Raw genomic sequence first — 18214 nt, 5'->3', positions numbered from 1 at the left:
CTGTTCTTTGAAACCTCCCCAAATATCCAACTCCGAGACAGCACTGACTGCGCCACCTAGTGGCTTCAGATGACAAGCCAGTGGAGTTTCAAACGATTCCCTCCCCTGGCGTCTTTCCTGTGATGGGAACGAGCCTCGACTCCAGGCACCCTTTAATGGTTAATGATCCCGATCCCCCCGCTCTCAAAGTCTCTCCATGTTTTACACAGATGAGTTTGTCAGATTTGTTAATGTCGAGGACAGATGAGTTTGCCTTATGTTAATATCGAGGACTACAACACAAATACAGTGAGTCCCGCACCCTATAGCTGTGACTAGATCATTCATCGCCAGCACAGACCCCCCCCCCCCCCCCCCGCCCAGCCCTGAAGGGCAATGTAAAGAAGCCTGTATCACCATGCTGTTATGCAAGCGCACCTTCTTGAAGCAGAATGTTTATTGTGTGGGTAGGTTATCGGTATTTCTCATTTGTTATTCTTCAGCAGACTTTGCTTCAAGGTAAATGACATTTTCCCTTGCACTGCTGTTGGAGTACTCAGGGGCATTGATAACACCTCTGTACAGTTTCTGTAATTGATGTGTGTTTGTGTACATATACCCAGTTCTTCTGTAAACCATAAAATTTTAACAACAAAAAAGTTTTTTTTTTTATTTAAGATTTTTTTTTTTTTCTCACCCTGCTCTCTTCTGAAGACCTCTGATCCCGTCCTCCTCTTAATTCTCTCTGTCTCCTCGGCTGCCAGATCACAGCAGCAAACACAATGCTTTCATTTATTTCAATGGGGTCAGTTTTCTGGTCCTGGGCACTGCCTCAGTACTCTGGTCCGTCCGCAGTGCACGGAGTCGAAGGTTACCTGGGACGATGCCTTGGATAATTACCGTTCCAGCCATACCCTAGAACTGTTAGACTAAGTGCAAGTCGAGACAGTAGGAATGAGGTCAGGCACAGGCGCAGCAGTGTGCATTATCAGACTACGCCCTGCCTCGAAAGTGCTGCTTTTAACTGTGTTTAACAAACTGCACACCGGTGCCCATCCACCGCTTGTTAGCATTGCATGTGCGTGTGTTTGTCAAGCAGCGCGTCGGTACAGCAGAGCCGCCACGCTGGGACTGTGCTGCAGCTGCATTCACTAAACATAAGGGTCCCTGTGGACAAGGGTCCAGGGCGATCGGCGTGCTGTGCCGGGACAGACGCACCACACCAGTCTCCAGGCTGTCGCTGAACCCAGGTTACACGCTGACCCTGCCCTCCTGACGGGTGGACAGGGGACCTTCAGACCTCGCCGGCACTGAATACGGACAGGCAGACAGACGGACCGACATATCAGCCTCCAGTTCTGACTGTACTCGTCTCAATACATTTCCACTGAGTCTTTATTTCTCCCCAGACTTTAAAATAAATACTACTGACTCACTTGAAAGGCTTCAGCGTGGTAGTGGCTGTGTTTATATATATATGGACATGTTCTTCACTGTAATGGTAAGTTCTGAAGCTGGGAGGGATTCTGCCCCAGGCTGCTGACAGTGGCGGTGGTATGGACGGTGTCAGATGGGCGATCACAACCCGCGACGTCAATTGTTTTAATTGACCATTCATTTGCAATAATTCAGTTACTGTTCTAATCCAATTTCCGATACAGAAACAGAATCGAATATTCCACCGCCGGCAGCGGACGGGAGTTCCCAGGAAGTGGCGCACAGTTCACCGAGCCACCGGGTGCAAAGGGTTGAAATAATAAAGTAATAGGGCTTTCCAAACTGGGGAGAAAATGAGAAAAATGTAATTAATAACAAAAAAAAAAAATAGTGTGAAAAGGGCACCCCATTGCCATATTAAACCATTTTCACGAAGAACGCAGGTTATTAGCATCTGTAATATAATAACTGGTGAGCATCGACGCCTAAGCATTGGGGTTGGCGCTTGGAACGGCAGTATACCTAGCCAGCCCTAAACGTGATCTCTAGCATCACACGCCAGCTGTTGATTCTGTCTAGAACAGAAGCATCTTCTGTTATTTTCTGCTTCCCCCATTTCATTTAAATATCACTAATTTCCATTATTTGGAGAGGAAGGGGAGTTTGCTTCTACACTCGAACCAAGCGCAGGACTGGAACGCGTAGTACCGTGTTGTCATCAGCGGCCAGCCCCACTCGGCCCCCCTTCAGATCCGCGACCCGCCACTCAGACAGACGCGTTTATTCACAGCGAGGGAAGGAGGGAGGGGTACATAGACCTTTACAAACCTCTGAAAAGCAAACAGCGTCAGCCCCGAGACACGTCCATCGACTGGAACAGAGCTCGGAACCGGATCAACGCGAGCCTGGACTCCCCGAACAAGACGAAAATACTTCAGCGGGAGAAGAGAGGCAAGCCATTGACAAGAAAAGCGCACAACACAATTCAGCACGGTCTACCGCACAGCTTTCTATTCCAATTCACCAATAACAATAAAAGCACATAATAAAAGGGTAAGGAATTGCATACTTTACAATATATATATATATAGAGAGAGAGAGAGAGAGAGAGAGAGAGAGAGGGAGAGAGAGAGAGAGAGAGAGAGAGAGAGAGAGAGAGAGAGAGAGGGAGAGGGAGGGGTGAAGTTTTTGGTTTATTTTATTGCGTTTTCCTTTCTTTATTTTAATTACTGTTGGAATAGTTCTACTGCATCTCACTGTTTAGCTGTTGTACTGTCTGCAAAAAACACAACCCACAGACAAAGAAAACAAAGACGTGTTTGTGAGTGTGAGAGGGAGGGGGCGAGGTGGGTGCACGGAAAGGAGGCAAAGCGACTTGTGCAACACTTGTTGGATTGTTCTTTATACGAATAAAGCCTGCGTGCGTATTCAAAGCTCCGTTGCCTTTTGCTTGGATACAAAACTACTCCAGTGAGCGATGCGAGGCAGTACGGCAGGATAATTATCCCGGAGGCTGTTGAGCTGTCCTGTGTGCGCTTCGGTGCGCAGTTCACGGTAATGGCACGTCTTGTAGTTCAAAGAGAAGACTGAGAGAGGGCTAGTTTAATTACTGGAATGATGTAGTCTCGTACAGACGGGACCATTGGATGATGTATATTTATATGCATGCACGTATGTATGTATGTATGCATGCAGGTATGTATGTATGTATGCATGCACGTATGTGTTTGTGATACATTGTTACACGCTAAGAGTAAAGGGTGTGCCGCTGTTTACAAGGTCACGCAGTTATACCCACGGTTTATGGTCGCAGATGACCGAAGTGGATGCAACAGTTTTCTGAAGAGATGCAGGGATCGGGAAATCCAGAAAAAAGAAAAGAGATATAAAGTATTTCTGATGAATTAGGATCGTCTATTCAATTGCAAAACGAACACCCTGCAAATGCGTACAGACTATTAGGAACATGATATATGCAAATGAATTGATTTGCTGTAAATAAAAACACGTTTTATTATTATTATTATTATTATTATTATTATTATTATTATTATATTATTTATTATTACATCATTTTGTTGAGTACAGTCCATCGCTTCGTTCACAGGTGGGGCTCGCATTGGGGTCTTGTTTGAAGGCTGTGTTTTGTGCTCAATCCACATCTTCGTTATTAACTGTACGGTCTGTTGTTTGCGTGCACACTCGTGTGATATTGGCACCGTCTTCAATTCATCCTGTTAAAAAAAAAACACATAAATACATGGACCAACAGTGCTGGAATGGTCTAGAAAAGGGCGAGACTAGAGAGAGAGAGAGAGAGAGAGAGAGAGAGAGAGAGAGAAAACCAACTTGCAAACGAGTCCAAATGCTGTAGCCCTCAAGAACCCGATATCGAGGAGGACTGGCGCGCTTTAGTACGCGCGAATATGTATATTTTCAACCAAATGACATATCTTTGTTTTTTACCCGCTGATAACGTTAAAGCATTATTTTTGTGTTTTTTGTCGGTGGCAGGTGGAGCACGGTATACATTTCCATTGATAGAAACAGTCTCATAGACGCCGCCTAATACAACGACAGTTCAGATGGCTGTATCACATCACTATGGGGGTGTATGTATTACAAATTAATATATGTATGGGGTTGAGGGGTACAGGGAGTAAGGGGGGGGGGTGGAGAGGGACGGAGAGTTTTAATTGCGTTGTCTCCCGGTTCTGTTGGCGACAGAGTGTCGATTGCGCGATTGATTGCCTTTGCCAGTGGCTGGCTGGCAGCGCCCCGTGTTGTTTTTCTTCAATGGCAGTCCCCTGATGGAGAGAGTGCAGCGCGGAGCCAGTCGCCATGGCAACCCCTCCCTGGTACCCGGGAAACGGCGCCCGGCCTCCTTACTCGCCTGTCTGGCAGCGCTGCCCGGTTGTCATGGTTACCAATTCGTTCTGCGTTTTGTGAAAGTCATCGATGTGCGTATCTGGGTCTCTGTCCTAGATACTGGTTGATTTTCAGAAGACGCCCACAATGTGGCAGTGTCTGTGAAAATCAAATAAAGAAACACCCTAACAATAACAAATCAGAGTACAAAACTGCAATACAGTGTACTGTAGTGTGTAACGATTGATACTCACTGCGCTTCAGCAGAATATTCTAAGGCATGTTAGGGTTTCAGCCATTGAGTCTGCTACACTATACATATATTATATATACCACAGCTTGCTGCCACAGGCATGCCCCTGTCTTGACAAGTTGGCATGTTCACTCTGCCAGCTGCCAGTGCCAGCACACGCCGTGCCGTGTCCAAAACCCCACTGCCTGGCTGTGTGAAGGCACGTGGCCGCCCTCGAGACTCCACGGCAGGGTTACAATGCTGGCAGCGCCCCCTCTCCTAGCTGGAGACCCACACTGTCTGCGTGGAATCCCACAGCCCTGCTTTGTTGCTCATGATGTTCTGGCAGCGTTTTATATAAAGATGCAGAGCGCACACCTCTCCTCAGTTAACTAGGTGGATTTCACTGCTGTCCACTGAGGGCCACTGTAATCAAAAGAAACCCATTTCACTGGAGAGAATCTGTCGAGTGCAGAGGAGGACAAGGAGTCCCCCGGGGTTTCTAGGTGTCTAAAGAAGTGATTCAGGCCTGGAAGAGGCTCAGTAAGGCATTCAAGAGTGCAGGTGGGCTCCAGGCCTCACAGTACGGTTGGATGTTTCCACCCAGGCTAGTGTAAGAACCTTCCAGCCTCCCTCTGCTGGAGACGTGTTCTGCAAAGAGCCGTCAGCAAGGCTAAACAGTCGACCGCTCTCCTAACAGCTTCAGGGGAGGCGAAACTCTCTGTGCCGCCTGGCTATCGTATTATCAATAATATGTTTTGTGCATGCTAATTGCATGACATGGGCTCTATAAAGGGAGCTGGAATCTCTTGCGATTTCGCCCTGCCTTCTTCCATTAGAAACAGGCCTATCCAGACCTCAGCTGCTAACTGGTGATGCTTGCCTTGCCACCGTGTAGCTCACCTGTTGCCATAGAAACTATTCCCATGGAGAACTCGCACTGATGACATCTTTTGCACCTGCTTGAAATCTCCCATCTGGAGCCCATTAAAGTCCCAGTGCGTTGCCCTGGAGAAACCCTAGCTAGCAGAACCATTAGCAGATCACAGAGTTACAACAAATATATCACTACTGATGTGGGTCTGTGGCACTGCAATTCATACCAGCAGCGTGACCACTGGTGATGAAAGCCCAGGCAGCCTTGTGACATCACTGCCCCTCAGTAAACAACCATTGCATTTCTATTGCAGCGCCCCTGTCTGTCTGCATTTCTATTGCAGTGCCCCTGTCTGTCTGCATTGCTATTGCAGTGCCCCTGTCTGTCTGCATTGCTATTGCAGTGCCCCTGTCTGTCTGCATTGCTATTGCAGTGCCCCTGTCTGTCTGCATTGCTATTGCAGTGCCCCTGTCTGTCTGCATTGCTATTGCAGTGCCCCTGTCTGTCTGCATTGCTATTGCAGTGCCCCTGTCTGTCTGCATTGCTATTGCAGTGCCCCTGTCTGTCTGCATTGCTATTGCAGTGCCCCTGTCTGTCTGCATTGCTATTGCAGTGCCCCTGTCTGTCTGCATTGCTATTGCAGTGCCCCTGTCTGTCTGCATTGCTATTGCAGTGTCCCTGTCTGTCTGTCTGTTTGTCTGACTGCATGGACATTCAGCCTCTCTGAAGATCTCTTGGTTAGAGAGTGGTGGAGTGTGTTGATGGACTCTATTCCTGGCGGTATCCCCGGAGTTCACCGGATTAGCACACAGGAGGCTTGGCAGTGACGATGGAGTGCATTGATCCAGCTGGCAGCCAAGCTGAACAACGAGCACGCCAAGCTTGATTTAGAACAAAACCGCACGATACGGTGGAGTGCAATAGAGGAACTGCAATATCTTAAAGGCAGTTTCAATCAGTGCAGAGCCCTGTGTCAGACTGACTGGTCGTCTCCCCCTCGCGTGCTCTTGCAAGAGTGCAAAACAGTGTTCAATTGCAGCTATTACACGGGTTGTCTTGGGGCAGACAGGATTGCACTGGCTGTACCACGCTAGGGAGGATACAGACAGGATTGCACTGGCTAGACCACGCTAGGGAGGATACAGACAGGATTGCACTGGCTGTACCACGCTAGGGAGGATACAGACAGGATTGCACTGGCTGTACCACGCTAGGGAGGATACAGACAGGATTGCACTGGCTAGACCACGCTAGGGAGGATACAGACAGGATTGCACTGGCTAGACCACGCTAGGGAGGATACAGACAGGATTGCACTGGCTGTACCACGCTAGGGAGGATACAGACAGGATTGCACTGGCTGTACCACGCTAGGGAGGATACAGACAGGATTGCACTGGCTGTACCACGCTAGGGAGGATACAGACAGGATTGCACTGGCTGTACCACGCTAGGGAGGATACAGACAGGATTGCACTGGCTAGACCACGCTAGGGAGGATACAGACAGGATTGCACTGGCTGTACCACGCTAGGGAGGATACAGACAGGATTGCACTGGCTGTACCACGCTAGGGAGGATACAGACAGGATTGCACTGGCTAGACCACGCTAGGGAGGATACAGACAGGATTGCACTGGCTAGACCACGCTAGGGAGGATACAGACAGGATTGCACTGGCTAGACCACGCTAGGGAGGATACAGACAGGATTGCACTGGCTAGACCACGCTAGGGAGGATACAGACAGGATTGCACTGGCTAGTACCACGCTAGGGAGGATACAGACAGGATTGCACTGGCTGTACCACGCTAGGGAGGATACAGACAGGATTGCACTGGCTAGACCACGCTAGGGAGGATACAGACAGGATTGCACTGGCTAGACCACGCTAGGGAGGATACAGACAGGATTGCACTGGCTAGACCACGCTAGGGAGGATACAGACAGGATTGCACTGGCTGTACCACGCTAGGGAGGATACAGACAGGATTGCACTGGCTGCCTACCACGCTACCACGCTAGGGAGGATACAGACAGGATTGCACTGGCTGTACCACGCTAGGGAGGATACAGACAGGATTGCACTGGCTAGACCACGCTAGGGAGGATACAGACAGGATTGCACTGGCTGTACCACGCTAGGGAGGATACAGACAGGATTGCACTGGCTGTACCACGCTAGGGAGGATACAGACAGGATTGCACTGGCTGTACCACGCTAGGGAGGATACAGACAGGATTGCACTGGCTAGACCACGCTAGGGAGGATACAGACAGGATTGCACTGGCTAGACCACGCTAGGGAGGATACAGACAGGATTGCACTGGCTAGACCACGCTAGGGAGGATACAGACAGGATTGCACTGGCTAGACCACGCTAGGGAGGATACAGACAGGATTGCACTGGCTGTACCACGCTAGGGAGGATACAGACAGGATTGCACTGGCTGTACCACGCTAGGGAGGATACAGACAGGATTGCACTGGCTAGACCACGCTAGGGAGGATACAGACAGGATTGCACTGCACTGGCTGTAGACCACGCTAGGGAGGATACAGACAGGATTGCACTGGCTAGACCACGCTAGGGAGGATACAGACAGGATTGCACTGGCTGTACCACGCTAGGGAGGATACAGACAGGATTGCACTGGCTAGACCACGCTAGGGAGGATACAGACAGGATTGCACTGGCTGTACCACGCTAGGGAGGATACAGACAGGATTGCACTGGCTGTACCACGCTAGGGAGGATACAGACAGGATTGCACTGGCTAGCTAGGGAGGATACCACGCTAGGGAGGATACAGACAGGATTGCACTGGCTAGACCACGCTAGGGAGGATACAGACAGGATTGCACTGGCTAGACCACGCTAGGGAGGATACAGACAGGATTGCACTGGCTAGACCACGCTAGGGAGGATACAGACAGGATTGCACTGGCTAGACCACGCTAGGGAGGATACAGACAGGATTGCACTGGCTGTACCACGCTAGGGAGGATACAGACAGGATTGCACTGGCTAGACCACGCTAGGGAGGATACAGACAGGATTGCACTGGCTAGACCACGCTAGGGAGGATACAGACAGGATTGCACTGGCTGTACCACGCTAGGGAGGATACAGACAGGATTGCACTGGCTAGACCACGCTAGGGAGGATACAGACAGGATTGCACTGGCTAGACCACGCTAGGGAGGATACAGACAGGATTGCACTGGCTAGACCACGCTAGGGAGGATACAGACAGGATTGCACTGGCTAGACCACGCTAGGGAGGATACAGACAGGATTGCACTGGCTAGACCACGCTAGGGAGGATACAGACAGGATTGCACTGGCTGTACCAGACAGGATTGCACTGCTAGGGGGAGGATACAGACAGGATTGCACTGGCTAGACCACGCTAGGGAGGATACAGACAGGATTGCACTGGCTGTACCACGCTAGGGAGGATACAGACAGGATTGCACTGGCTACCACGCTAGGGAGGATACAGACAGGATTGCACTGGCTGTACCACGCTAGGGAGGATACAGACAGGATTGCACTGGCTGTACCACGCTAGGGAGGATACAGACAGGATTGCACTGGCTGTACCACGCTAGGGAGGATACAGACAGGATTGCACTGGCTGGACAGGATTGCACTGGCTAGACCACGCTAGGGAGGATACAGACAGGATTGCACTGGCTGTACCACGCTAGGGAGGATACAGACAGGATTGCACTGGCTGTACCACGCTAGGGAGGATACAGACAGGATTGCACTGGCTGTACCACGCTAGGGAGGATACAGACAGGATTGCACTGGCTGTACCACGCTAGGGAGGATACAGACAGGATTGCACTGGCTAGACCACGCTAGGGAGGATACAGACAGGATTGCACTGGCTGTACCACGCTAGGGAGGATACAGACAGGATTGCACTGGCTGTACCACGCTAGGGAGGATACAGACAGGATTGCACTGGCTGTACCACGCTAGGGAGGATACAGACAGGATTGCACTGGCTAGACCACGCTAGGGAGGAGGCTAGACCACGCTACCATATCAGTACTTGACAGACAGGCAGGGTGCTACTCTGCAATACATTCCTGTAGAGCCACTGTATGCTTTGCCCTTGCTGGTAGCACTGTGGTCTGCTAATGGGTTGGTTGAAACACTGGGATTATAACTGGATCCTAATGGATGAGGATTTAAGTTCTATTAATTGATGCTGATGGAAGCACTGTAACGCACTGATTTCCCTTTGTAAGATTCTGTGTGTAAAGTGTCACCCTGTTTAAATAATCTATCGAGCAGGGACCTAAACGAACTCTGTATTAATGCTGGCTGGTGTTTTCACCTCTTATCAGCATCGCTAAATGCAATATGAGCACAGAGGAGTGGGGTTCGTGAAGGATCTCGTTTGTGATTTGTAGAGTGGTGGTATTAAGATCTTGGGGTTTGTGAAGGGTCTTATGACAGGGTCCCGCAGTCACCCTCCCAGGACACAGCGACAGGGTCCCGCAGTCACCCTCCCGGGACACAGCGACAGGGTCCCGCAGTCACCCTCCCGGGACACAGCGACAGGGTCCCGCAGTCACCCTCCCGGGACGCAGCGACAGGGTCCCGCAGTCACCCTCCCGGGACACAGCGACAGGGTCCCGCAGTCACCCTCCCGGGACACAGCGACAGGGTCCCGCAGTCACCCTCCCGGGACGCAGCGACAGGGTCCCGCAGTCACCCTCCCGGGACGCAGCGACGGGGTCCCGCAGTCACCCTCCCGGGACACAGCGACACCCTCCCGGGGTCCCGCAGTCACCCTCCTGGGACGCAGCGACAGGGTCCCGCAGTCACCCTCCTGGGACACAGCGACAGGGTCCCGCAGTCACCCTCCTGGGACACAGCGACAGGGTCCCGCAGTCACCCTCCCGGGACACAGCGACAGGGTCCCGCAGTCACCCTCCCATCAAATACAGATCAATTATTGAAAGATGAAAGTTGAGTGATTTGATTCAGCAAGATGTAAACTGATGGGAAGTGCGTCTCTGAAGTGCATTGAAACGCTGCGTGTGTTTGTGAGGTTGTGTTGGGCTGTCTGTGACAGCGGGGCGACAGACGCACCGCCCCTGCCCTGTCCCTAGGGGGAGCTCCTGCGCCATGCTGTTTCCTTTCCTCAATTAGGTTAGCCTGTTTCCTCCCTGGAAGATAATCTAATTGCTCCTGAAAAGGAGAAGCTGTTATAAAGTCGTTTAGAAATGCATATGCCTTCCTCAAAACTGTTGTGTTCAACTGAGTGTCAGACGCTGGCAAGCTCTGAATATTACTGAATGTTTTTTTAATATTCATTGTTTCTGTTATCTTTGTTTTATTTGACTTCATAAATAATACATTTAAAAAAGAAGCGTGACTTTTTTAGTTAGGGTTTGGTTAGTTATTAGGGGTCAGAGGTTAGTGTCTTTTGTCTAGCAGTGTTCGGCGTTCAATTTTACATTTGCTGCCTCTTTAATTAATGATTCCGTTTCATTGATTAACTTTTATTGATGTTCTGAATGTTTCTATTGCACTTTGTAACTGCTTTGGCAATACATCCAATGTTGTCATGGCAATAAAACAACTTTGAGTGAGTGAGTGAGTGAGTGAGTGAGTGAGTGAGTGAGCTAGCTTTCTGTCTCTACCTCTCACTGTCTGTCTGTCACTTTACTCATCCTCCTGTCTGTTAAGAAACAAACAACCAGTACAGGACACGCCTGCCTCACACTGGTGCCTCTCTCTCTCTCTTCCAGTTGCCATGGAGACTGCTCTGCTGTTCCTGTGCTCGCTGCTGGTGTATGTGGCCAGTAGGTATTGAGTGAGCCTTACTGTAGAGACTGAGCGACATGCATTGACACACACTCACACACATGCGCACACACACTGAGACACACACTGAGACACACGCACGCACACACACACACACACACACACACACACACACACACACTGACACACACACACACACACTGAGACACACACACACACTGAGAGACACACACACACACGCTGAGACACAGAGGCAGTCGGATCTGAGATCTCACCACTAAAGGAAAGCCATGCCCACCTCAGTGGAAATGCACAAGTAGAAGGAGTTCAATGCCAGATTACTTGTGAAGGAGTCTTTCTTCAACTTGTGTCTCTCTATCAGTGTGAGAGTGATCGTGTGTCTCTATCAGTGTGAGAGTGATTGTGTGTCTGTCAGTGTGAGAGTGATCGTGGGTCTCTCAGTGTGAGAATGATTGTGTGAATATCAGTGTGAGAGTGATTGTGTGTCTGTCAGTGTGAGAGTGATCGTGGGTCTCTCAGTGTGAGAATGATTGTGTGAATATCAGTGTGAGAGTGATTGTGTGTCTCTATCAGTGTGAGTGATCGTGTGTCTGTCAGTGTGAGAGTGATTGTGTGTCTCTGTCAGTGTGAGAGGTGTTGTGTGTCTCTGTCAGTGTGAGAGTGATCGTGGGTCTCTAAGTGTGAGAGTGATTGTCTGTCTATCAGTGTGAGTGATCTTGTGTCTATCTGTGTGAGAGTGACTGTGTGAATATCAGTGTGAGAGTGATCGTGGGTCTCTCAGTGTGAGAATGATTGTGTGTCTATCAGTGTGAGAGTGATTGTGTGTCTCTATCAGTGTGAGAGTGATCGTGTGTCTGTCAGTGTGAGAGTGATTGTGTGTCTCTATCAGTGTGAGAGTGACTGTGTGAATATCAGTGTGAGAGTGATTGTGTGGCTCTGTCAGAGTGAGAGTGATCATGTGCCTATGAGTGTGGGAGGTATTGTGTGTCTCTGTCAGTGTGAGAGTGATCGTGGGTCTCTCAGTGTGAGAATGATTGTGTGTCTCTCAGTGTGAGAGGTATTGTGTGTCTCTGTCAGTGTGAGAGTGATTGTGTGTCTCTATCAGTGTGAGAGTGATTGTGTGTCTCTATCAGTGTGAGAGTGATCGTGTGTCTGTCAGTGTGAGAGTGACTGTGTGTCTCTATCAGTGTGAGAGGTATTGTGTGTCTCTGTCAGTGTGAGAGTGATCGTGGGTCTATCAGTGTGAGTGATCTTGTGTCTATCTGTGTGAGAGTGACTGTGTGAATATCAGTGTGAGAGTGATCATGTGCCTATGAGTGTGAGAGTGATTGTGTGTCTCTATCAGTGTGAGAGTGATCGTGTGTCTCTATCAGTGTGAGAGTGATTGTGTCTCTGTCAGTGTGAGAGTGATTGTGTGTCTCTCAGTGTGAGAGTGATTGTGTGTCTCTATCAGTGTGAGAGTGATCTTGTGTCTGTCAGTGTGAGAGTGATTGTGTGTCTCTATCAGTGTGAGTGATCGTGTGTCTGTCAGTGTGAGAGAGATTGTGTGTCTCTTTCAGTGTGAGAGGTGTTGTGTGTCTCTGTCAGTGTGAGAGTGATCGTGGGTCTCTCAGTGTGAGAATGATTGTGTGTCTCTCAGTGTGAGAGGTATTGTGTGTCTCTGTCAGTGTGAGAGTGATTGTGTGTCTCTATCAGTGTGAGAGTGATTGTGTGTCTCTCAGTGTGAGAGTGATTGTGTGTCTCTGTCAGTGTGAGAGTGATCGTGTGTCTCTATCAGTGTGAGAGTGATTGTGTGTCTCTATCAGTGTGAGAGTGATTGTGTGTCTCTATCAGTGTGAGAGTGATCGTGTGTCTGTCAGTGTGAGAGTGATTGTGTGTCTCTATCAGTGTGAGAGTGATTGTGTGTCTCTATCAGTGTGAGAGTGATTGTGTGTCTCTATCAGTGTGAGAGTGATTGTGTGTCTGTCAGTGTGAGAGTGATCGTGGGTCTCTCAGTGTGAGAGTGATTGTGTGTCTCTCAGTGTGAGAGTGATCGTGTGTCTCTATCAGTGTGAGAGGTGATTGTGTCTCTGTCAGTGTGAGAGTGATTGTGTGTCTCTATCAGTGTGAGAGTGATTGTGTGTCTATCAGTGTGAGAGTGATTGTGTGTCTGTCAGTGTGAGAGTGATCGTGGGTCTCTCAGTGTGAGAGTGATTGTGTGAATATCAGTGTGAGAGTGATTGTGTGTCTTGTGTGTCTCTCAGTGTGAGAGTGATTGTGTGTCTGTCAGTGTGAGAGTGATTGTGTGTCTCTATCAGTGTGAGAGTGATCGTGTGTCTGTCAGTGTGAGAGTGATTGTGTGTCTCTATCAGTGTGAGAGTGATCAGTGTGAGAGTGATCGTGTGTCTGTCAGTGTGAGAGTGATTGTGTGTCTCTCAGTGTGAGAGTGATCGTGTGTCTGTCAGTGAGAGTGATTGTGTGTCTCTCAGTGTGAGTGATCGTGCGTCCCTCAGTGTGAGTGATCGTGTGTCTATCTGTGATCATGTGTCAGTTTGTGTGTCGTTTTGAGTCTGTGTGATCGTGTGCCTCTGTTTGATTGTGTGTCTTTGTTTCAGTCTGTGATCGTGTGTCTCAGTTTGAGTCTGTCAGTGTGTGTGTCTGTGTCTCTGTGTGTGTGTCTGTGTCTCTTTGTGAATCTGTCCGTCTCTGCTGTTTCTTCACTGTCTCTCTGCTCCTCTGTGTCTCTGCTTGTCTCTTCACTGTGTCTCTGACTAACCAGCTGTTCTTGTTTGTATTATTTCAGCCGCAGATATCCACAACGCCAGCGGTAAGTCACACCTCAGCACATTATTATTATTATTATTATTATTATTATTATTATTATTATTATTATTATTATTAGAATAATACATTGTAGTATAGTAAAAAAAATATGATATGGAAGAAAACCTTTTTTTCTGTACAGATGATAAAGACAAGGATAAAGAACTGGACCCCTTCAACTACGGTACAGTTTCACTGTCTCTTCACTGTCTCTCTGCTCCCCTGTGTCTCTGCTCTGTCTCTTCACTGTCTCTCTGCTCCCCTGTGTCTCTGCTCTGTCTCTTCACCCTGTCTCTCTGCTCCCCTGTGTCTCTGCTCTGTCTCTTCACTGTCTCTCTGCTCCCCTGTGTCTCTGCTCTGTCTCTTCACTGTCTCTCTGCTCCCCTGTGTCTCTGCTCTGTCTCTTCCCTGTCTCTCTGCTCTTCACCCTGTCTCTCTGCTGTGTCTCTGCTCTGTCTCTTCACTGTCTCTCTGCTCCCCTGTGTCTCTGCTCTGTCTCTTCACCCTGTCTCTCTGCTCCCCTGTGTCTCTGCTCTGTCTCTTCACTGTCTCTCTGCTCCCCTGTGTCTCTGCTCTGTCTCTTCACCCTGTCTCTCTGCTCCCCTGTGTCTCTGCTCTGTCTCTTCACTGTCTCTCTGCTCCCCTGTGTCTCTGCTCTGTCTCTTCACTGTCTCTCTGCTCCCCTGTGTCTCTGCTCTGTCTCTTCACTCTCTGCTCCTCTGTGTCTCTGCTCTGTCTCTTCACTCTCTGCTCCTCTGTATCTCTGCTCTGTCTCTTCACTCTCTGCTCCTCTGTCTCTCTGCTCTGTCTCTTCACTCTGTCTCTCTGCTCCCCTGTGTCTCTGCTCTGTCTCTTCACTGTCTCTCTGCTCCTCTGTGTCTCTGCTCTGTCTCTTCACTCTCTGCTCCTCTGTATCTCTGCTCTGTCTCTTCACTCTCTGCTCCCCTGTGTCTCTGCTCTGTCTCTTCACTCTCTGCTCCCCTGTGTCTCTGCTCTGTCTCTTCACTGCTCCCCTGTGTCTCTGCTCTGTCTCTTCACTGCTCTCTGCTCCTCTGTATCTCTGCTCTGTCTCTTCACTGTCTCTCTGCTCCCTGTGTCTCTGCTCTGTCTCTTCACTGTCTCTCTGCTCCCCTGTGTCTCTGCTCTGTCTCTTCACTCTCTGCTCCTCTGTATCTCTGCTCTGTCTCTTCACTCTCTGCTGTCTCTCCCTCAGACTACAAGACCCTGCGGATCGGAGGGCTGGTGTTCGCAGTGGTCCTGTTCACTCTGGGGATCCTCCTCATCGTGAGTAAGTCACTGCCGCTCTCTCTGTCAAAGTCATTTCCTCAGTAAGATGTCTTTACTATTCTCTTAGCTGGGCTGTGTGTGTGCAGAATTCACAAGTGTGTGCAGAATTCACTTAGCACATGTTTTAATTTGCACTGTGCCACCTCTGGTTGTCCCACCGTTTCCTGATAAAGCCCAGCCCTTTTGGGATTTGTCCCTGCCTGTTCCCGAATCCTGACCTGACACACCGCAATCTTTAGCACTGCCCTCCCTTTTTCCACTGCTTATCTCATTAGTATTGCTTTACTGCACTCGCTTGCACAGTCAAGCTGCGCTGTGCTTTTGCAGAAGTGTGCTGTGATTTTTTTTTTTTCCTGTGCTTGTACCAAACGCTGTGCTTCTGTTTTGATTTATTTCAGGCAGAAGATGCCGCTGCAGTTTCAACCAGAAGCCCAGGTAATTCAGCCATTGGATGAACTGAATTCTTCTTCTTCTTCTTCTTCTTCTTCTTCTTCTTCTTCTTCTTCTTCTTCTTCTTCTTCTTCTTCTAACCCCCTCTCTCCCTGTCTCTCCAGGGTCCCAGGAGAGGAGGAAGCTCAAGCAGAGAACCTCATCACTTCCAAGGGTAAATATTGCAACACTGCAGGAGACACAGACACGTCCTGTATTAACCAGGGCTCTCAGGCAATGCAAACTTATAAGAAACAAGGCAAAGCAGGCAAGCGTTGTGGCCGGTGCCTCGACCAGAGTAACATCTGTACCTATAGATAAGCAGGAAAGCAGGATATTACAGTATATTGCTATGTCTGATCTTTACGTGTCTTAGAAATGTAGCTATAGTTTTGAAGAGAGAAGTGTTTACTCATACCCTTCCTCCATCTCTCTCTCTCTCTCTCTCTCTCTCTCTCTCTCTCTCTCTCTCTCTCTCTCTCTCTCTCTCTCTCTCTTTCTCCTGCAGTGTCAGCCACTGCTGAAACACCGAAAGTGGAGAACTGAGAGATCAGGTAATTCAGATCTAGAGAGCTGCTCATCCAGTCGTATGTCCAGTGACTCTCTCTCTGCTTGTCCAGTGGTATGTCCAGTGACTCTCTCTCTGCTTGTCCAGTCGTATCTCCAGTGACTCTCTCTGCTTGTCCAGTCGTATGTCCAGTGACTCTCTCTCTGCTTGTCCAGTCGTATCTCTAGTGACTCTCTCTCTGCTTGTCCAGTCGTATCTCCAGTGACTCTCTCTGCTTGTCCAGTCGTATGTCCAGTGACTCTCTCTCTGCTTGTCCAGTCGTATCTCCAGTGACTCTCTCTCTGCTTGTCCAGTCGTATCTCCAGTGACTCTCTCTCCTTTTCCAGTCGTATCTCCAGTGACTCTCTCTCCTTTTCCAGTCGTATCTCCAGTGACTCTCTCTCTGCTTATCCAGTCGTATCTCCAGTGACTCTCTCTGCTTGTCCAGTCGTATCTCCAGTGACTCTCTCTCTTCTTATCTAGTTGTATGTCCACTGACTCTCGCTGTGTGTTTGCTTCTGTCTCCAATGGTAGGCTGACTGCTGACCAGGCCCCTGGCCGCTGACTGACCACTGAGTTGAGATTCTGTCTGAGGAGAGTGAGAGGAGCCAGTGTTCACAGCGAGCAGTACTGACAGCCGCTGGCTCTGTACTGTATATAAACCTGTAGTGCCCTGCCCTGTCACACTGTCCCTGTGCTCTGTACTGTATATAAACCTGTAGTGTCCTGCCCTGTCACACTGTCCCTGTGCTCTGTACTGTATATAAACCTGTAGTGTCCTGCCCTGTAACACTGTCCCTGTGCTCTGTACTGTATATAAACCTGTAGTGTCCTGCCCTGTAACACTGTCCCTGTGCTCTGTACTGTATATAAACCTGTAGTGTCCTGCCCTGTAACACTGTCCCTGTGCTCTGTACTGTATATAAACCTGTAGTGTCCTGCCCTGTCACACTGTCCCTGTGCTCTGTACTGTATATAAACCTGTAGTGTCCTGCCCTGTCACACTGTCCCTGAGCTCTGTCACTGTACCCTGTCTCCAGTAGCTGTTGGCCAGTGTAGCGCTGTTACCTGTCCTGTTTCGACTGTGGGGCGAGTTCTTTTTTTATTTGATGTAAATCTAGAAATAAATATCATTGTTAAGAAGTGACAATGCAGCTCTATGTTTTCCCTGTGGGTGTGTCGTGGGTCAGCGGTGAAAGGTGAAAGGTGAAAGGCGGTGTGGTTGTGCTCGCTTGCTCAGGGGGTGGAATCCCTGTGAACTGGCTGGACTGGTTAACTGGGGGTTAATAATCTGTGCTTGTGTTGTATCCGCTGTGCGATTCCTTCAAACGAAGCTCCAAGCTGCCTGTCGCTGGACCCACGATCAGATCACATTGCAGTATATATCCCCTGTCTGTTAGGCTGTTGCTGCGGTGAGTTTACCTGTTCTGTGTGAGAGCGAGTGCGTGCGTGTATCGATGTGTGTGTATGCGGGTGTGCATATAGTTCACATGTACAAATGTTATCTCATGCAGATTATTAAACTGACTATGGATTCTGTAATAATATTAATAATAATGCTGTCAGTGTATTGAAAGACTGCTGTGTATGTTTGTGTTGTTATCACAAACAATAAAAATTGAAACAACTCTCATCAGGTGTGTGTCTGGGTTTTTATTTGGGGCACTGAACGAGAGCTGGGGGGCGGGGCGGGGTGGCTCCCTGTAAGTATTTGCTCCCCCTTTTGCTCATGTATCGTTCAGTGAAGTTTGACCTTTTCTTTATCCTGGCCTGACCTCGGCACTACTTCTGTGTTATTGGTCCCTCTGCACACAGTCTCTTTGCACAAGCCTGTCAGTGCGGGACAGCATTTGCCACTCTCTCTTCTCTTCAGCTCAGTTCCATACAGACAGACTTGAGAAACACACATGACTGGGTGTTCAAACAGAGTCCTATATCGG

General features: G+C 49.2%; 1 protein-coding gene across 3 annotated transcripts; it reads left to right on the top strand.

Moving 5' to 3' along the window:
• Window positions 1-984: 984 nt before the first annotated feature.
• Window positions 985-17907, top strand: fxyd6 (FXYD domain containing ion transport regulator 6). 3 transcript variants are annotated; one of them, XM_041234899.1, is made up of 9 exons: window positions 985-2469; window positions 11173-11226; window positions 13992-14015; window positions 14154-14195; window positions 15225-15295; window positions 15697-15733; window positions 15853-15902; window positions 16236-16281; window positions 16809-17907. In XM_041234899.1, the coding sequence occupies exons 2-9, from the start codon at window positions 11178-11180 to the stop codon at window positions 16811-16813; spliced, it is 324 nt and encodes a 107-aa protein (XP_041090833.1). In that variant the 5' UTR covers window positions 985-2469; window positions 11173-11177; the 3' UTR covers window positions 16814-17907. The 3 variants fall into 3 exon arrangements, with proteins under 3 accessions (XP_041090833.1, XP_041090835.1, XP_041090834.1); XM_041234901.1 differs by having other exon boundaries at window positions 997-2469; window positions 15225-15299; XM_041234900.1 differs by lacking the exon at window positions 985-2469 and adding an exon at window positions 2794-2970.
• The last annotated feature ends 307 nt before the right edge of the window (window positions 17908-18214 follow it).

The sequence above is a fragment of the Polyodon spathula genome, chromosome 36, assembly GCF_017654505.1.
Source record: "Polyodon spathula isolate WHYD16114869_AA chromosome 36, ASM1765450v1, whole genome shotgun sequence".
NCBI classification, from domain to species: domain Eukaryota; kingdom Metazoa; phylum Chordata; class Actinopteri; order Acipenseriformes; family Polyodontidae; genus Polyodon; species Polyodon spathula.
Note: the sequence above shows the minus strand (reverse complement) of the source record. Positions and strands in the feature narration are given on the sequence as shown.